Source organism: Fistularia commersonii, chromosome 10 (genome assembly GCF_037954325.1).
Source record: "Fistularia commersonii isolate RoL2024-O1a breed Wild chromosome 10, RoL_Fcom_v1.0, whole genome shotgun sequence".
Classification (NCBI taxonomy): Eukaryota; Metazoa; Chordata; class Actinopteri; order Syngnathiformes; family Fistulariidae; genus Fistularia; species Fistularia commersonii.
The window spans coordinates 15,991,440-16,009,359 of NC_141293.1; the positions used below are offsets into that span (position 1 = coordinate 15,991,440).

General features: G+C 50.6%; 1 protein-coding gene across 2 annotated transcripts in view; it reads right to left on the reverse strand.

Moving 5' to 3' along the window:
• Positions 1–642: 642 nt before the first annotated feature.
• The window catches only part of LOC147230602 (forkhead box protein O6-like), a 31,377-nt gene continuing 14,099 nt past the window's right edge, over positions 643–17,920 (reverse strand). For both annotated transcript variants that reach the window (XM_086154053.1, XM_086154054.1), the window contains exon 3: positions 643–3,910. In XM_086154053.1, the coding sequence (XP_086010179.1) occupies positions 2,135–3,910 (1,776 nt within the window). In that variant the 3' untranslated portion in view covers positions 643–2,134. The remainder of the gene's footprint in view (positions 3,911–17,920) is intronic.

Here is a 17,920-nt window from a genome sequence, read left to right on the forward strand (position 1 = left end):
AGTAATGGATCTGATAGTCTATGCCGTGCTTGACCTTTGGCTGTAACAATAACCGCCACCCCCACCCACAACACCCCCCGCCCCCAGCACACACACACACACACACACACACACACACACACACCCAGCCGACCCCCTGTCCCCACCCACCCTCCTCCTGCTTTTCCTTTGTGCGCCGCACTTGGTACGGGCTAAATGCAGGGAGTCTCCTTAAGGGAATTGGTGAATAGGGGTGTCCTCTCCTCTTTTTTTTTCCCCTTCTCCCCAAGGCCAGTGAGAGGTTTCAGAAGGCCCCCCCCCACCCCCACCCACCCACCCAACACCACCACCACCACTCACGAACACAAGAGACGTCTGAGCAGAGCACACGTAGGAGGGCGCGTGGTATTCGGAGCACAGGGAAGGTCACACCGCACTACCGACATTATTTCACCACAGAATTCCGTCCGTACACTATGGAGATTTCATCGTTGTTGGTCCTTACAATTTTCAACAATACAACAACAACTACAAGACAACAGAATAAACACACAGGGGTGGTGGTGAGGCGGGGGGGGGGGTGAGGATCTGTCTGACAGGGACGTCTGCCGCGTGGATTGGCGGACCGTCTCTCTTTGCACTGCTGGTGGGTTCCGAAGCTTCGGGTTGGGGGGGGGCGTCGGTAACGTGGGTACGATAGAAAAAAAATGATTTACGATGATTTTCAGACGCGCACGCCCAAACGGCGTCGGATGATCGATCCCGCTATAACAACAGACCCGGTCTATCCTTCGTCTCCATCTTTTTTCATTCGTACCCTCCGCGACATTGGCCTTCCCAGAGCGGGACGGCGGGCGGAGTGACTTGGCATTAATCAAGGGTTTTCGTCTCGCTTTCTTGGCACATTAAGTTGGAGAGGCGAGTGGCCGCCCCGGATGGCAGGGGGGTGAGATATAGGAGGGACAATGCGTTGAGATTCTCAATAATGACGCGTCGCCGCTGCATCACTTTAGAGATTAAAAGCAAGATGCTGAATTTCAATCAAGCTACATTAATGGCTCGCCATGAGTAATGGTCACTTTGTCTCCGGTGGCAGGCTTGAAAGTGCGAGTGACTTAGAAGAGGTGGGAGAGGGAGAGAGAGAGAGGGACAGGAACTGGCATGAGAAGCCCAGGTGAGACAAGGTGATGCAACATTTTAATTCACCAAATTGCATGCTAGCCGGTAATGATAGAATCCATTTTATGATGTAGTGACAGGATTGTTTTAACCGTTGGCGAAAGGGCATTAACGGACTGTTACGTCGCAGCGAAAAGTCAAAGTGCCAAGGTCTGGACACGCCGAGCCGTAAATAACGACTCCGTAAGATCTTTTTGATAAGTAATTGGTTCGTACGGGCGAATTTCATTAACGGCGAAAAAATGCCCAATCCTAAAGCTAACCCTAACCTCGGTTTGACTTCAACGCACTGAATAGGTTTTTAAATGTACGATAGATTGAGTGATAAGGAAGAATGCAGCGAACGCTTAATTAAAAGCTCAATTCAAAAAGAGAATTTTTCTTTTTTTTTGGGGGGGGGGGGTGAAAAGTTCCTTGTTATCGATAATGACTGCCTTTGAGAGAAGAATCCAATTTGAATTTTCGACACGGTGATCTCATGCCTTATCGACGCCGCTCGCGATTTCCTCATTTGTTCCCGTCACATTCTGCCAAAAAAAAAAAAAAAAAAAAAAAAAAAAGCGCCGACCTCCGCCTGAGCCGCTCTGCGAACGCGTCGCGCCGTGAAACCAGACCCACTTGCAGTAAAGTGCACGGAGAGTTCAGTTCTCACGGTAGATGAGAAGCGATGTTAGGCAAAGCACAGCTGAGAGATTGTCATCACAGTATAGCTGATATGAAGAGAAACCTAATGTGACGCGAACGGGATCTCTCCGGGGTTAGGGTGATCCGAAAAAGAAGAAAATACAAAAAAAAAACAAAGAAGGAGGGAGGGGGGGGTTGACAGAGGCATTGTCAAGACAACAAAGAAAGACATGAGTGTTGGTCCTATAGTCTCTGTGTCAAGTCAGGAATGTCACAGTTGAGCACAGTGCTTCATGGGTAGGATAGTCTTTTTTAAGGAGGGGGGTGGGCCGGGGCGTTGCCGTCCTCCGGTTCAGCCGGGGACCCAGCTCTGGTTAGTATGGGTTTGTTGCGGACCGGTCAGCCCGTTCATCCCCATACCCATGGTCACACCCATCCCCATCCCCATCCCGATGCCCACCCCCTGGGCAAGGGAGCAGTCGAAGTTAAAGTCCATCTCCTCCCCCGAGTCCATGATGTCGTGAAGGAGGATCGACTCCACGTCGCAGTCCAAGCTGCCGTGGAACATGTCGATGTCTAAATCGGCCGGTAGTCTTTCGTGGGGGTGGGGTTGGTGATAGCTGTGGTAGTTGCTACTGCTGCTGCCGCCGCCGTTGCCGACCATCCCCTGCCCGTGATGGAACGGTCCATTAGCCATGGCTTGATGTTGCAGGTCGGGGTAATGGTTGTGACGGGGATGCGGGTGCGGAGCTGTCGCCACGTGGCAGGAGTCCTGGGGCATGCCCAGCATACCTGCCGGGTTCGGGGGCAGGGTGGTGGAGGCGGGGAGGTGGGCGTGTGACGGAGGGCTGTACAGGTAGGGAGTTTTATGGTTGTAGGTCTGCAGCTGGTTGCTGTTGCCGCACGGGGTCAGAGCCAGGGCTCGGGGCGGCGTGTGGTTGTGGCTCTGGCTGGCGTTGTGACCGTTCCGGGTCAGGCTGTGAGGTGAGCTGTGACTGCTTACATTGGTGTGATTATGAGCTGGGGTATGGCTGTGAGTTCTGTTATGGTTGTGAGCTGAGTTGTGAACATGAGGTCCGTTGTGGCTGTGGCCATGACCGTTGTGGTGGCCGGCGTGATGGGTGTGATGGTTGGAGCCTACTCCGTTACAAGCTTGGCCCATGATGGGATGGCTTTCTCGTTTCTGTCCCAGCATCATGTCCTTGGGACAGTACTGCTGCCCGACCGACACGCCCGTCAGCAAACTCTGCAGGGCGTTGGTGCCGGAGTACGCCCGCATGGTGCCGGAGAAACTGGCTGGCTTATTCTCTTGGATGGTCTGCATGGGAGAGTGGTGGCGCAGCATCCCCATGCCCGACGCGCCATAAACGCCGCCGCCGTAGGAGCTCTGCCCCTTCACTCCAGAGCTGTAGTGGTAGACGGGAGTCTGGTGTTTATGTCTGCCGACCGCAGGATGCTGCGGCGGCGGCGGCTGCTGCTGCTGCTGCTGCTGCTGCTGCTGCTGTTGCTGCTGCTGCTGCTGCGTGTGACGGTGATGATATCCATCCTCCATCAGTTGTTCGTCCAGACTGATGGCACCGGCCAGATTGGCCAACTGAGGCAGCTGCTCGAGGGGAGGACAACGATTCCCCGCCCCCATAGACGGAGATCGGGCGCTGGTGGGCGAGGGGTAGAGGTGGGGCGAGGCGGAACAGGACAGGCCTCCTTCCTCCGGCTCCTCCGGTTCTCCCTCGGCGAGGATGGGCGACAGACGCCCGCTCAGGGTGGAGGCTGACGAGCTGGCCCTGGAGTGCAGGTCCGTCCAGGCGTCGAATTCGCCGTCCGTCCCGGACGTTCCCCCGGAGCCGGGCAGGCCTTTACGCGACGGGCTGCCGTGGTCGGGGGAGCTCTGAAGGCCCGCGACGTTCGACGCCGCTCCGATGCCGGGACGCCCGGCCCTCTTGCCTCTCACGCGGCCTTTGCTTTTAAGATACTTGGTGCTGTTGTCCATGGAGACCGCTCGTCGCCGCGGCGCTTTGCCCATCTTCCCCCCGTCTGGGTTTAGCATCCACCAGGAGCTCTTCCCGGTCCCCTCGTTCTGCACCCGGATGAAGCGCGTGTGCAGGGACAGGTTGTGTCGAATGGAATTCTGCAAAGAAAAGGTGGGGGAAAATAAACAATCGGCGATGGAGACCCGGCACATCGCATCTTGTTTACTCCAAATGTATTAGCGGTACCGAGATGAGCTATTGAATTTAGAGGAGTCTATAGATGACTTATCTCAAACCGTGAGGAGAAAACATTAAGACGTCAACTCCGCCGACTCCTGCTGAATCATACAGGGAAATGTGACAATCTATCAGACCGCTTCAATATATATCATTATTATTTCTATCAGCCGTCTTTGCAGTCGACCAAAGTCACCGAGTCAGGCAATCAAAAACACGTTTCCCGAAGAACAAACACGTTTCGGAGGACAGCTGGAGACATCGGGCGCGACCCCGTCGGCCGACCCGAGGCGACCCGAGACAGCTCTCAGATGCCCGTTTTTTTTTTTTTTTTTTTTTTTTTTTTACATCAATCCGTGCCATCCTCCTCTACCCCGCCGGCGCGATCGTGATGCGAGCCGCGGCACTCGGCGTTCTGTACGTTTGATGTCTTTGCCAGTCTGGCTTAACGCCAGCCCCGTCTCTTTTTTGCAACCGCAGCCCGAACAGGTCGGCGTAAGAGACGACCCAGCCGGGTTCGGGGAGGTGGCGAGGAAGGCTAATGGATATTTATCCCACCTTCAAATACCGGCCGCCACTAACCCTCTCCTTTCCCTCCCCTTCCAGTCTCGATTCGCGATCTGCCCCCCTTTCCTCTTTTGTCGCTAAGTGTCATATATTTCTTCCCGACTTTCCCCTTTTTCTTATTTCACACACTTGTGTGCTCAGAAACGGAGCTCTTTCAATTCCGCTTTCCGTCTCCGTGCCTTCAATTATGCAGTGTGTCACCAATTACTTTCCTATTATCCTGGCAGCATGTACAGTCACTGACTCAATAATTCATAGGATATAATTTTTTATTATCATTTACATCTCAAGGGTTGCCGAGAGCCGGGGTTCCTGATGTGCAACAGAGGCTGCCGTTGTAATACCGCTTTTTGTTGTTTGCCAGGCATTTTGACGCTCAAGCAGGAAAATATCAAATCAAAAGCACCTCCCGTGGTTTCGATATATTCCGGTAGAATAGATTGATTCAGATTGAGGGGTACACACACTTCCACTCCATTATGTTGCAGATTATTTGTATTCACACGGAACTACGCGGCGGGGAAACAAATAAATCAAATTCCGGCAGAGAACACATAAATGGGGAGGCGAACTGAATTCAGGTGATCTGTGAATGCCTCCCCGGGTTATCTCGCTGTGACACCTCCAGCATTGTGTAACCATGGCAACGGCGTAAACGTGCAACAGCAGAACTATATCATATTGTGGTGAGAGTCAAGAGAGGGAGAGCGGGGGGATGGTGCAAATGATGCGAGAGGTTGTTTGATGCTGCTGCTTCAACACTAAACAGCCTTTCATCTCGGCAGTGCGGGTCCGCAGGGGACGCCTGCTCCCTGCTATGGACGGCTTCTCTACGTGCCGCGCCAGTCCTTCTCCCCCCCCCTCCGTCTCACCCCGGCTGGATTACCTACCCACCAACCTACCATACCGATCCAAATCATCCTTATCGGGTCTCGTGCATGCCCAAATTCAAACACGTGTGAGCTTCTCAGCCATTCCGCTGCAGAGCCGACGGCGAACGGGGGCATATTTCACAGAGCCGAGCCTCTTCCCCCCGTGCAACTCCATCGACACCACCCGTCTCTTTCAAATCTCAATTTATCCCTGTAGAAGGGAACGGCGGCCACGTTGAACTTGAAGCGGGGGGGGGGGGGGGGCTGGATTTGTCATCATCCCCGAACCCTCATTATTTGATGAATCCACCTGCTAGTGTTTTGCCTAGAGTTTGACCAGCGGCCAGCCGCGGCGCCATCATCATCATCGTCGTCATCGCCATCATCATCATCGTTGCTGTTTTCAACCGCTTTTTTTTTTTCAAATTCGCCATCCTGTCTGCATGTGTGTGTGTGTGTGTGTGTGTGTGTGTGGGCGCATGATTTAGCATCTAAGAATAGTACAGCTCGCGAATGCTTCCGCTGTGGGTGTGGTTCTCTCCACCTCCTGTTCCCCCCTGAGTGTGAGTCAGGGGCAATTTGGCCAGACTATGGCCCTCACGCCCCCGAAACAGGCAGTCACTACTAATCCCCCTCTATCCCAGAGTAATCCCAGACAATCCTGGGCTAATCCCAAGTTGATTCAGGGGCACTCCCAGCTGGGTGTCTCACACTGAGCCATGCCAGGTCACCGTGGACGCAGTGGGCTGCCCGGATATTCTATGATCCAATAGTAATACCGCATAAGGGGAGTGTGACATGCGGTAAACAGGGATAGTATGTTGCTCTTATATTCTTATATATAATTCCAAATGGACGCGTTTATACTGCGTGCCGTCCTTAAAGGGCAGCTTTGCTCTTTTTCTTTTTTTTTTTTTTTTTTTTTAACCCTCGCAGATTGAATAGAACAAAATTGAAAACTTTATTATATATTAAAAATTCATCAAATGGAAATTCTCTTTTAGCCGCCACCCCCCCCCACCCCCCCACCGTCCCCAGGCTTCCCGAGGCAGACGAATGGAGCCCGGCAGAAACACACAGAGAGACAGAGTGGGAACACACACACACACACACACACACACACACACACACACACACAACACACACCTGTGTCCAGGAAGCGACGTCCCTATTCAAATCATAGTCCTTTAATACAATGGGCTGAGTAGAGAGAGCTCTAAATAATGAATGAAGCGATGGCTGGGCTTATACAGCGGAGATGTACTGCCTCCTCGCACAATACTGAAAAAATATCACAAGCGGAGGAGGGAGTACTTTGTATTGTCATCAAGGACGTAAAACCACGCCGACTGACCGGAAAAAAAAAAATGGGACTCGGGTCAAAAAGGGAATAACTTGACCGTGAAGTAAAAGAGGATGAGGGTAAAAGAGGCGGACCAATCGTGGCCAATTAAGGTGAACAAGCCCCCCCGGGTTGTAAGAAAACAATCGGCTTGGATTAAACTCTCATTGAGGCTTTAAATCCGTGAGCTGATATATTTAGACGCCGTGATAGGCTTCTTTGTCTTCAAAATAAAAGGTTGAGCCCTTTTCCGACAAATCTGACAGGTCGGGCCCTGTTTTCACCGGCGCCCGATGAGGGTTTTCACCAGGGCTTAAGAAATAACTCTAGTCCGGCTCAGATTATTTCCGAACGGTCGTCGAGCGTCACTTTTCCTCGCGCCGTCATCCCAGCTTTTGTTTTAAATAGTTAATAATCCGTACTCCCCCCCCCCTCTCTTCCGTCACGCAGATAGAGGTTGACTCAAAGGCCGCAGAGGCCCGTCAGGCTCCAGAAATCGATCAGATGTAACGACAAGTCGCCGGCGCCGGGGCTTATCGAGGATTAGAGATCCGACAGCCGACGCGGGCGCCCGAAATGCCACGTCCTCTCCGGGGGTATCCGACGGCCGCGGGTTTATTCGGTTAGGTGATTCCGCCCATGTGCCAACCCTGGCTTAGTTCCCACGTCCCTCATTTGCCACCCCCGGGATGTCGGTCAGGCATTAGCATTGGAAGTGTCGCGGGGCGAGGGGGTCGTCACATCGCGCCCAACCTGACTGGCACGGCGGCAGCTGTGCGAGGGGGTACGAGAGGAGGCGGGGGGTAAAGGCTGGGAAAATCGAGATCCAGCGAGGGGGGCCCCCTACAAGCCACACAAAAGGGGTGCCCTCATATGCCTCCCCCCCCCCACACACACACACACACACTCACACCCCCGCCCCCATCGCAACCTGCGCAGGGGTTTTTCCCGCTCGCACACATGCTCACACACACCGAGGGGCGAGGAAACAGGTCAAACGGTTTATTGGGCCCATCTTGTGGTGAATGTGCACTCATTCAAACTGAACTGAGTGAGTAACTAAAGGACTGTGAGTGGGGTCTGGGAACTGGCAAAAAGAAACCACTCACCCGATTCAAACAACCTCAAGGGTGAAGCAGCGTGGTGCGCTTTGCCCAACGAAGAACACAGCAGCTGTTCTTGTAGTGGCACTGGGTAAAAAAAAAAAAACGTTTGCCACACTCGACTGGTATTACCGAACCATTTCATGCAGAATAGACCCATTATAAGAGGGTAAAGGGTATCCCTCCGTGGTGCACATTCATTTGATGAGCCTAAATCAAGGGGGAGTAACAGAACCGCTAACTGTGTTTATTGTGATGCTGTTTTTTTTTTTTTTTTTTTTTTTTTTTTTTTCCGCCTGTGCGGAAAGGCAGGAGGGATCGCGGGGAGGAGCGTGTGTGTGTGGGGGGGGAGGGGGGGTGATTTTCAACACAAGCAGTTTTGTTCAGCACAGGAATGAGTTTTGTCAGCTAAGCTTGTCTCCAGGCTATTGGTGGAAATTAGCGCCGGCTAAATATTCGCTTTCCGTGATTGATGTCACGGCTCGCGTTGTCCCTTTGAAGGGAAATAAAGAATTTAGAACCATGTGGATTAATAGGGACGGGGTTGGGGGAATTTTTTATGTGTCTATTTGGGGGGGGGGGGCTTGAAGAGGGACTAAAGGGCCTAATGGCTCCACAGATATGGCACAATGGAGCTGAGACAATATGTCGTATCGGAGACTGAGCGAAGACAAGTGAGACAATGACCGAGAAAACAAGGGAGAACATTAGAATATGTTTACGTGCGTGTGTGTGTGTGTGTGTGTGTGCAAGTGCATGTTCCTGTGTGTGTGTGTGAGAGAGAGAGAGAGATGGAGCTATTTGCCTGAGAAGCTCAGAGTCAGATGATTAAAATCCCTTTAGGAGGCTTCTTTAAGAGAGACAGATGGGCAGACGGGCCTGTTTTTGGAATGCAATCAAATTGAAAAGATTAAAAAGGAGTCTCTTTTATTAGGAGGTGAGAAACAGTTACTTCTCCGCCTCATGCCATCGTCGCCTCCGCGGCAGCGGTCACAACTGCGTTGGCATGCGAGGCGCATTACGCCGCTCATTGTGACAGAAATAAACCTGGCATTAGGGTCTTATCTCTGTACACGGGATCGCCGGTGGTCCGTGCCAGTTTGACCCGCGTTCGTAATTCCATGTCAGACGACTGGGGTAAAAAAACGTTTAATTTTTTTTACAGGCTCGTTCTCGATAAAAACGAGTCGCTTAGGGCTTTTTTTTTGTGTTTTTTTTTTTGACGAACACCGCTCTGTTACGGATGCCGCGTTATCACAACGCCGATCCGAAAAGGTACGATTTAAACTTGCAATCCCTAGATTACTTGAATAGTCTGGGTTTGCACAGTGCGGTGATTCAAGCACTGTAAAAGGTGCTCTGTGTTCGACCCCATTATTCTACTACGCTGCAGGAGAGCCATTTATGAAAAGGTTTAAAATGGAAAGCAAGTGTGTGTTAGTGCCTGGTAGCCTCAGATCAGGAAGTGGCTGTGGAGAGGGTGTGTAATGGAGTTGGTAGGGGATTCCTGCCTGACTGTGCACTAATTGAAGCCAATGGCTGGCCACTCATCAACCGTGCCCACCTCAGCGCCAGCGAGAGCGTTGGCATCGGGGCGGCAGGGTGCGGGTTAGAGAAAGGGCCGCCGCGGCTTTTGGAGTTAAAAATAGACACCGACAGATTAGTGGAGCATCTGAGACCCGGACAGGGGATCGGAAAATCCACTCCGCCGATGCCAGGGGCAGCTGAGTGTTTCCGGTGGGCGTAAAGGGGACACAATCTGGACATCTGACGCCCACGCGCGGAACGGCCGCCTCGGCACATAACCGGCACGTGCCGACCGAACGAGAACGGGGGGGGGGGGGGGGGGTTCTTTTTATTTATTTATTTGTTTGTTTCGCGTTTCATACCTGCAAGGTAGGCAGACCTTCACACCCTCCCACTGAGGATTCACACAACAGGTGTTTGGGCTCGGCCACCTGTGGGGCCCACCGCCTGTTCACGCTTCACACACTCGGGGAGCAACTCACATTTTCCACTGGTCTTGCCATGCCTTATTGCCGCTATTGTTGAAAAAAACCAACACGTTCCTGGCTCTTTTTTTTTTTACAGCTTTTTTTTTTTTTTTTTACAAGATCATCAAAATTTGAACCAGCGTGTCTGCATTTAGTCTCCTTAATGGACGACAGGCATGAAGCGGATTTGATTATATCCAAAGCTCCCTCTGGTCCGTATGAAGAAACCGTTAGTCCACGGTGGAATCGATGCAGCCCCAGATTTTTTTTTTTTTTTTTTTTTTTGCTCATACTTAGCCTCCACATAATCTCATTCATAACAATGAGCATCTCATTTCCCACACTGTAAAGGTCAGTGCACACCTCTGATCACACTTTAATAAACATCATTCTCAACATTTAATTTAATTTCAGCCAAGCAGGGAACTCACTGGCATGCAAAATTTATTGGATTGTCCCTTTAATTGCTTCAAATTCACAGTGTGGAGAAGAATGCTTCTAATCTCGCCGGGGGGAAAAAAAAAAATGTGCGCTTGCGCTGAAACACGGACGGGCATCTGTACGCTCACACACACACACACACGCACACGGAGGGATGGTAAGTTGTAGGATTGCTTGTTTTGGATGCCTTTGAATAAAACAAGCTTTTTTCGTTGTTGTTGGACAGCGAGCGAGTCTCGCCTGCACATCTTCGTCATCGCACGTTTTAACTCTCACATAAAGTGACAAAATGCATTCTCGCGCTCACACACACACACACACCTTAAACGCACACGCTCACAAATACAGTGAACACACATGCCAGCATGACACAAAGCCTGGCACACTTGGCATACTCATTACTGCAATGCCACGCTACCAGTTGCTAAGGAGACCTGTGGGAGAGGGAGGGTTCCTTGTTGTTGCCATAGCAGCCAGCTCACTCCCTGCCAACTCTCTCCCTCGGGGAGAAACAAGGCAAGAGGTGGGGGGTGAAGTGGGTAGAGGTAGGGGGCAGCAGTTTAATAGGGCTATGAGGTGCAGAGGAACTTCATTAGCCGTCAGTGTGTGCCGAAACCGACCGCCGCGCCCGGTGAAAGCCTGCCCGCGTGCTACTCTTCAGCCGGCGGAACCGCCACTTACTCACGCACAGCCCATAGACAACCCCCACCACCACCACCACCACCACCACCACCACCACACACACACACGCAGATCGCACACTCTCGTGCACGCACCTATACGGCGAAGAAGACGGAGAGCGGCATGCTTAGAATGAAAAGTATGGAGAGCCACGGCTGTGGGGGAGGGGGGTACATGTGTATAGATAGCGGGGAGGGGCTGAGAGGGCAGAGGTGGGCGAAGGACTAAAAGAGGATGGCGGAACAAAGGGGAGTCGAAAGGGGGTCTTGAATGTGGAGGCCTGCTCGGAAGAGGCTGGGCTTTTTTTTTTTTTCTTTCTTTTTTAAAGGCGGCACAAAGGCGCCTCTCTCCTAACCCTGTTCTCCTCCTGACCTTGACCTTCAGCTTCAGCATCCATCCCTCACAGTTTATTTTGCTGTTTTTTTTTTTTCTCTGTACACTAAGCTATTGTACACGGAAATGATTCTCCTGCACGGCATGGTATTTTTTTTAAGCGGATCTCAAGATCGGCGTGCTAATTTGTTCTTTCTAAACCTTTCTGACCCTCTAGACTCCATGAATTGCGGCTAACTGATATTACCGCGTAGCTAATCGGCACCCGTACACACCATCGATTTCCATATCGGTCGTGACCGTCAATCATCTTTCTGATGCTACAGATATAGACGGCGGCGTAATGTTATAATGTACACGACCTCATTAGGGATAAAATCAATAAGACGAATGACTTTGGCGTTCTGATTGGTGGCGCTGCCCTCATTATCTTCCATAAAACTGATTTGGTGCCAGAGGTATCATACCAGGGTGGTATTTGGAGGCTATTTTGCTAAAAAAAAAAAAAAAAAAAAAAAGGCTGTCATCATCCATAAATTGCGAAAAAGAGAAAAATTAGAAAATGTCAAATGTCTCCTAATGGAAATTTACAAGCCCCTTGAGCCGGCAGCTAATGAGCAGCTTTTTTTTTCCCTGCCAAACTTCGGTGTTGTGTTGTTGTGCTGCTCGTAGAGACGGCGGCAAGAATATGGCGGCTACGCCAAAAATGCGTGATATGACAATAACAGGTTTGTTACTATATCAATATGATATGACACCTACATATTAATATGTAATCTACATTCTTAAAGCCAGAAAAATAAGGTGTACGATCAATGCTGTATCGCTGCACCCTTTTCAGACCCACCTGGAGAAGCAATGGATTTTTGGTATTCGCACACTGATGTCTTTATTTGCTGCTCAGTCACGGCGAGCGACAGTCGCCGGTTTGATATTTGGCGCCCGGAGCACGGGAGCGAGAGAAAGCCACGAGTCAGAACTTGTTTTTTTTTTTGTTTGTTTGTTTTTCGGCCTCTACACTTGGTAGAGTTTTGATTTTATAAACCCCAATTCGGCAGCCGAAGCCTTAATTAATGACGGTTGTGCGTCGGAGAGATACCCACCCCCGCGTCGCACGCCGAATCCACTGACGCCACTGTCAATTACTTCATTCGGCCTCATTAAAGAGTGAATCCTGCTGTTTTATGAAGTCTGACAATCACTGAACAACAGCATGTTTAGCTGCAACTATTTAATTCATTTTATCTCAGAGGACGGATGAGTAGAGGATGATTCGCTCAGTGTATATTTATTCGAAGGTGCCTCACAGCATGAGGGTCTTTGGTTTGATTTTGCTCAGACCTGCCCGTCTGGGTTCTCCCGCGCAGTCCAAATACAGTCGTCGGGTTCACTGAAGACTATAAATCGTCCGTATGCGTGAACGAAATAGGGAATTGTCGGGCATTACTATAAGTGGCCCTGTGATTGAAAGGTGAGCGGTCGAGGTGAGGTTAAATCCCGCCTCTCAGCTGCGATTCGCTGCCAATAAATGCCTGGATAAACATTCATCCTGCACTCGGCAAGAGTGATGAATTATAAGATAAATATTTTTGACGATGACTTCGGTGTTTTCATTAGTTTATGCAACTCGCCTTATAGTTTTACAGTTTGTTTTGTTTTTTTTAGTCATTTATTGTCACAATAAAACTAAACAAGCACAGAAAAACAGTGCATCCAAAGCCCTTTCATTACGGTATCTCGCACAAATGATGAGGTAGTAAAAAAAATAAAAATAAAGGATGCTATGTACAACTTCATGAAAATATCTGCTGGAATTGATCCCATTGTGATCCTGCTTGCAGGATAAACAGCTCAGGTGATGAATGAACGCATGAATGAATGAATGGGGGGGCGTTTTTGTAGACCGACTTACTGAACTACTGCATTAGTAGTTTAAGAGTTTAATAAATCTCATGTATAACAGGGGGAATCGATTGAGATAAGGGATGGAAGTCAAGATTCCAGACCGGTCTTTTGAGGGGGGGGGCTTTTGGTGGAGTTGGAAAAATAGAAAGTGGAGAAGTCGGGGTGGACATCTGGTGGGCAGCGTCAGAAACAAAGGAGTCAAGGTCAGAAGAGCTCAACTCCTGTATTTGTATTCAGGATTCGCCCGCCGCTTCAAATATTGACAGCCTGATAACGCACGATACCCCCCTGCGCCTGTGCACGTACACCCACCGCCCACCCGGAACTTTCACCCCCCCTACCAACCACCTCCCCCGACCCAACCTTGACCGATTTTTTAATCCAAGCTGCTAAATGGGAACAAAGAGAGAAGATGAACAAACTAGAGTGAAAGACACTTTGCAACTGAGAGGAATGAGATGGGGGGGGGGGGGGGGGGGGTTGGAATGCACCCTCCTTTCTGTGCTTCATGAAACAAAAAGAGCCCAATTAAGTCAGTTTGAGTTAGGGTCTTGCATGTGTGTGTGTGTGTGCGTATGGTGGGCGGGCATAAACGTATATGAGTGTGTATGCAAGAAATGGAAATCAGGAAGAAACACACAGTAAGTTGCGGAGACTCTGTGAGAGGGTTGGGGAAGGGGCTGTGTGTGTGTGTGTGTGTGTGTGTGTGGGGGGGGGGGTCTCTCTCTCCCTTGCTGTTCGGCGTCTCTCTCCAGCCCGAGAGGGCCAAACTCGCTCTCAGCTCCTCGGCGGGAGACGCTAAAATATTAATCGCCACGCTCCAGCCGCAGACTAGTGAACACAATCGCTTCAAACTCCCACCCTAATGAGTGTGTTCATGAATGGCTAATGTGCACAGATGGGTGGCTGATGACTGGATAGATCGGAACGGGGGCGGCGGGAGGGAGGGGGGGGGCGAGGGAAGCCGGGGAGGGTGAAATTTTGGCGGGGCTTGGTGATAGCAGTTGCGAGAGGGTGCGGAGGCATGCCATGACCTTTTAAGAGCCTCCTGAAAACTTAATTAAGACTGCGTTACTCTCCCTTTTTACTCCCCTTTCCACACACACACACACAGCGGATTGCGCTCGCACGCCCGCGCGCACACACACACACACACATTAAGGAAAAAAAAAAAATCCCCTCGCCTCTCATCCGACTACATGCCGAATCTTCGCCCCCTTGCCCTTCTGCCTCCCGCCGGGCTTGACGTCTAAGAGATTTTCTGTGGGGGGAGCGCGGGGTGGGGGGGGGGGGGGACTTCTGAATAACATCACGCTGGCATTTTTGGACAAAGTTTTGTATGCATGATGAGTAAATTAAATAAAATATAAAAACAAAAAAAGCACAAGAGGGCATTAAATCTGCAAGAGTAGATATGTCTGTGGCCGCCCCCTGCATGGAAACATCCTAGAAACACCGTGGAACCAAAGATGCCGGGGCTTCGGGAAGAAGGGCGAGGTGAAAAGCTCTTTCGCCTCAAATGTTATTTACTTCCGGGAAGAAGGTTGAGCGGCGCCGGTCCTCACCTGCATCACAGGGGGGTTGGAGGCGGGAAAGGAGGGGTGGCGGCCACAGGACCCTCTCAACTCGGGCTTGTTCTTTGGGAATGTTAAACCCGCACATGCATCTTTTATGGTTGTTATCTGACCCACCCCCGCCCCCCTGCCCACAGGAAACCCCCCCCACCTCCGTCTTTATATCCGATTTCCCCGCGTTACGCTCAACCAACATGGCCGAACGTCATCGACGGGGCGGGCGAGAAAACAGAAACGCGGGTCAAAGCGTCTTCCCAGGGATGTTCCATAACCGCAGAAGCCGCCTCGGGATTAGGAGACCCGGCGTCCGGACACATGTCCAGACCCACATATGCAGAGAGGCGCACACACACACACACACACATGCATGCACACACACACAGAGTGGCAGCGGCGAGCACACACTCAGCATCTAATTAGAGGAGTGCGATGCTGTGACCTAATTCCTAACCTCTCCTGCGCAGTCTGTCTCGGGGCCTCCACTTGGATCAGTTAGATTAAGCGGGAAAATGGAAGGTGCCTTACCGTATGGCGCAGGAATTAATCAGTAGTGGCCAGGATTCTTACGTATTAAAAAAAAAAAAAAAAAAAAAAAGGGAGATGATGGATGAGGTTTGGTTACACAGAACTGAGCATCAATATTAAAATTAAAAAGAAAAAAAATTAAAAAAACAGCTTCTTATCAAGATGCCCGGTAGCAGAAACGAAATCTGGTGCTTTTTATTGTGGAAAAAATGCAAACAATCCCATCTCAAAGGGCAGCCTGTCCGACAAAACACACCGACGGTAATGCGTTTGTAGCTGAACGTGAAGGTGACCGTACACAGATTGAAGGATGATGTGAATTTACATGAATTTTTTATGACAAATGGATCACTTCAATAAGTCTCTTGTTATTACATTATCATTTGCCAAGTGCGACAGGAAAAGGTTGATCCCTGTCACTCTGTATTGATCCAGTTAGGAGGAGGACTCAAAATGCATGGAGCGCTTCCATTTTTCTTCAAATTGAAATGCAACATCTTGCTCAAAGCACTAGGGTTGCCGGGAAACTCATAACTCTCCGAAATATTTTCAGTATGAATCGAAAACGGGCTACGCAATGAGAAACCGCTTTGGAGAAAGTCACGCGAACGGAGCAACGTCCTCTAGGGGTCTCCAGAAGTCCCAGATCTGGCGGCGTTCGACGGAACGGCGAGAACGGACACTTCCTGTAACATCCCGTTTCAGCCCACGGCCCACTTGAGCCCACTTGAGCAGCTAGAATAATTTAATCTTACAGCTTATGTGGAGTTTCTAAACGTTGTCTGAGCGAGTGCATAAATTAAACGGTTCATAAAAATATCTCGGGGATTTCATAGCCGTTTTTTCCTCAACGGAAGTGGGACATCCTTCATCGCCCCGACGACCTTCAGAACACAAGTCGCCTTCTGCCCTTTGCCTTGACACTTTAAAACGCAGCTCGCGACTGGGGGGGCCGCGAAAGGTCAAAGGTCACTGTCCGACACCTCGGAAATCATGTCATTCAAGATAAAGGAAAGAAACTGTCTTTTTTTTTTTTTTTTTTGGCATCAGTGCGAAACCGCTCGCTTTTTACGAAAAAAAACTCCACCCGAGTTGTACGCCGTCACGCATTCCCAAAACAACGAGCGCCTCAATTCCATTTCTGCATCCTTTCGTGATCTCCGTCGCATCCGTGTTCCGCATATTTATTCACGGTGATGCTCGCAGGCCGCAGGAGAACCTGGTAGCATCCTTAACAAGCCCGCTGATCACCTAGATGTCCCGCGTCTTTCAGTCGCATACAAATTCCCCAAGACAGGCGCAGCTGGATGGAGGCGTATTTACAGTAAGTGCGTGACAGCAAACGCCACGGCGGGGTGTGTGTATGTGTGTGTACGTGTATGCAGGGAGGGGTCACACCCCAATACACATCTGTCAGCATCTTTGCATGAGCTAATACACGCCTGTGAGAACGTGCCTCACCTTTGTATGTCATGGCCGCGTGCGCGCGTGCATGTGTGTGTGTATGTGCACGAGCATGTGAGTGTGTCACCGCTCTCCTGGAAGGGGGGCTGCTGCATTTCCGCCTGAGTGCGGCTGTCAGTGGGCATCATTCAGCCCCGGCAGTGTGGCAGGATGCGAGGATCATTAGTGAAGACGGAGAGAGCGAGAGAGAGGGAGCAGAATGGAGGAGAGCAAAGGAGGAAAAGGGGAGAGAGGGGCAGCCACTGTGTGAGTCGGGCAGCGTGTCTTAATATCCGTCTTGAGAGCATTACACACACGGCAGTGCACTTTCCTCTCAGTCACGCAATCGCCCCACCACAGAGACCCCAGCGTGGCCCCCTCCTCTGTCATTTTCCCCCCTCTGTCACTCTCACTCCCTCCATCCATCTCCCCTCCCTCCGCCCTGCTTCTCTGATTGACCCCCTATGTCCGTCCCGGTATTTCTCAAGTGCCGGCCTCACTTAGGCACAGTGTGCAGCGAGGTTTAAATTTCCCCCGCCGCTTCCCACGCCGGTTCTCGCCGGCCCGTCGACACGGCGCGGCTCGTCTACTCCTCGCTACACTTGACCTCCCCGCGCACGCAGCGGGGTGAAACAGCTGTATGACACGTGTGAGCAGATGCACGTCGCCGATTCCGTGTCCTAAATGGCAAAAATGGCTGGCGAAAAAGAGAAAAAATTTGCGTTTTTTTTTTTTTTTTATCGCGCTGAGGGACGTGGTTGCTGGGATCGAAAGTTGCGACCTCACCGACGCCAGGTGTGCCCCCACGTCAAGCCGATGACGGCTCTACAGTGTTTAAAAAAAAAAAAAAGAAGTGACAAAATGACAAGCTCCCCTCACTTTGGGGATTGACAGCAGTCGCAGAGGGTCATTCGAGCTCAGGGTGGTTGGCCTCGTGAATATCAATACAAAAAAATGCGATGAATTTTCAACAGAAAACACTGTCTTAAAATAGTTTCTGCAACGTACCTTCATATCCCTTACTAAGTAGTGATTAGTTGTAGACACTATTACAGTAGTGATCCTTATGAGGGGTCAACGCATCTCATAAATGTAAGAGGTAAACATAATAAATACCTGTAAAGTCTAAAATATCAAAAAAAACTAGCTGA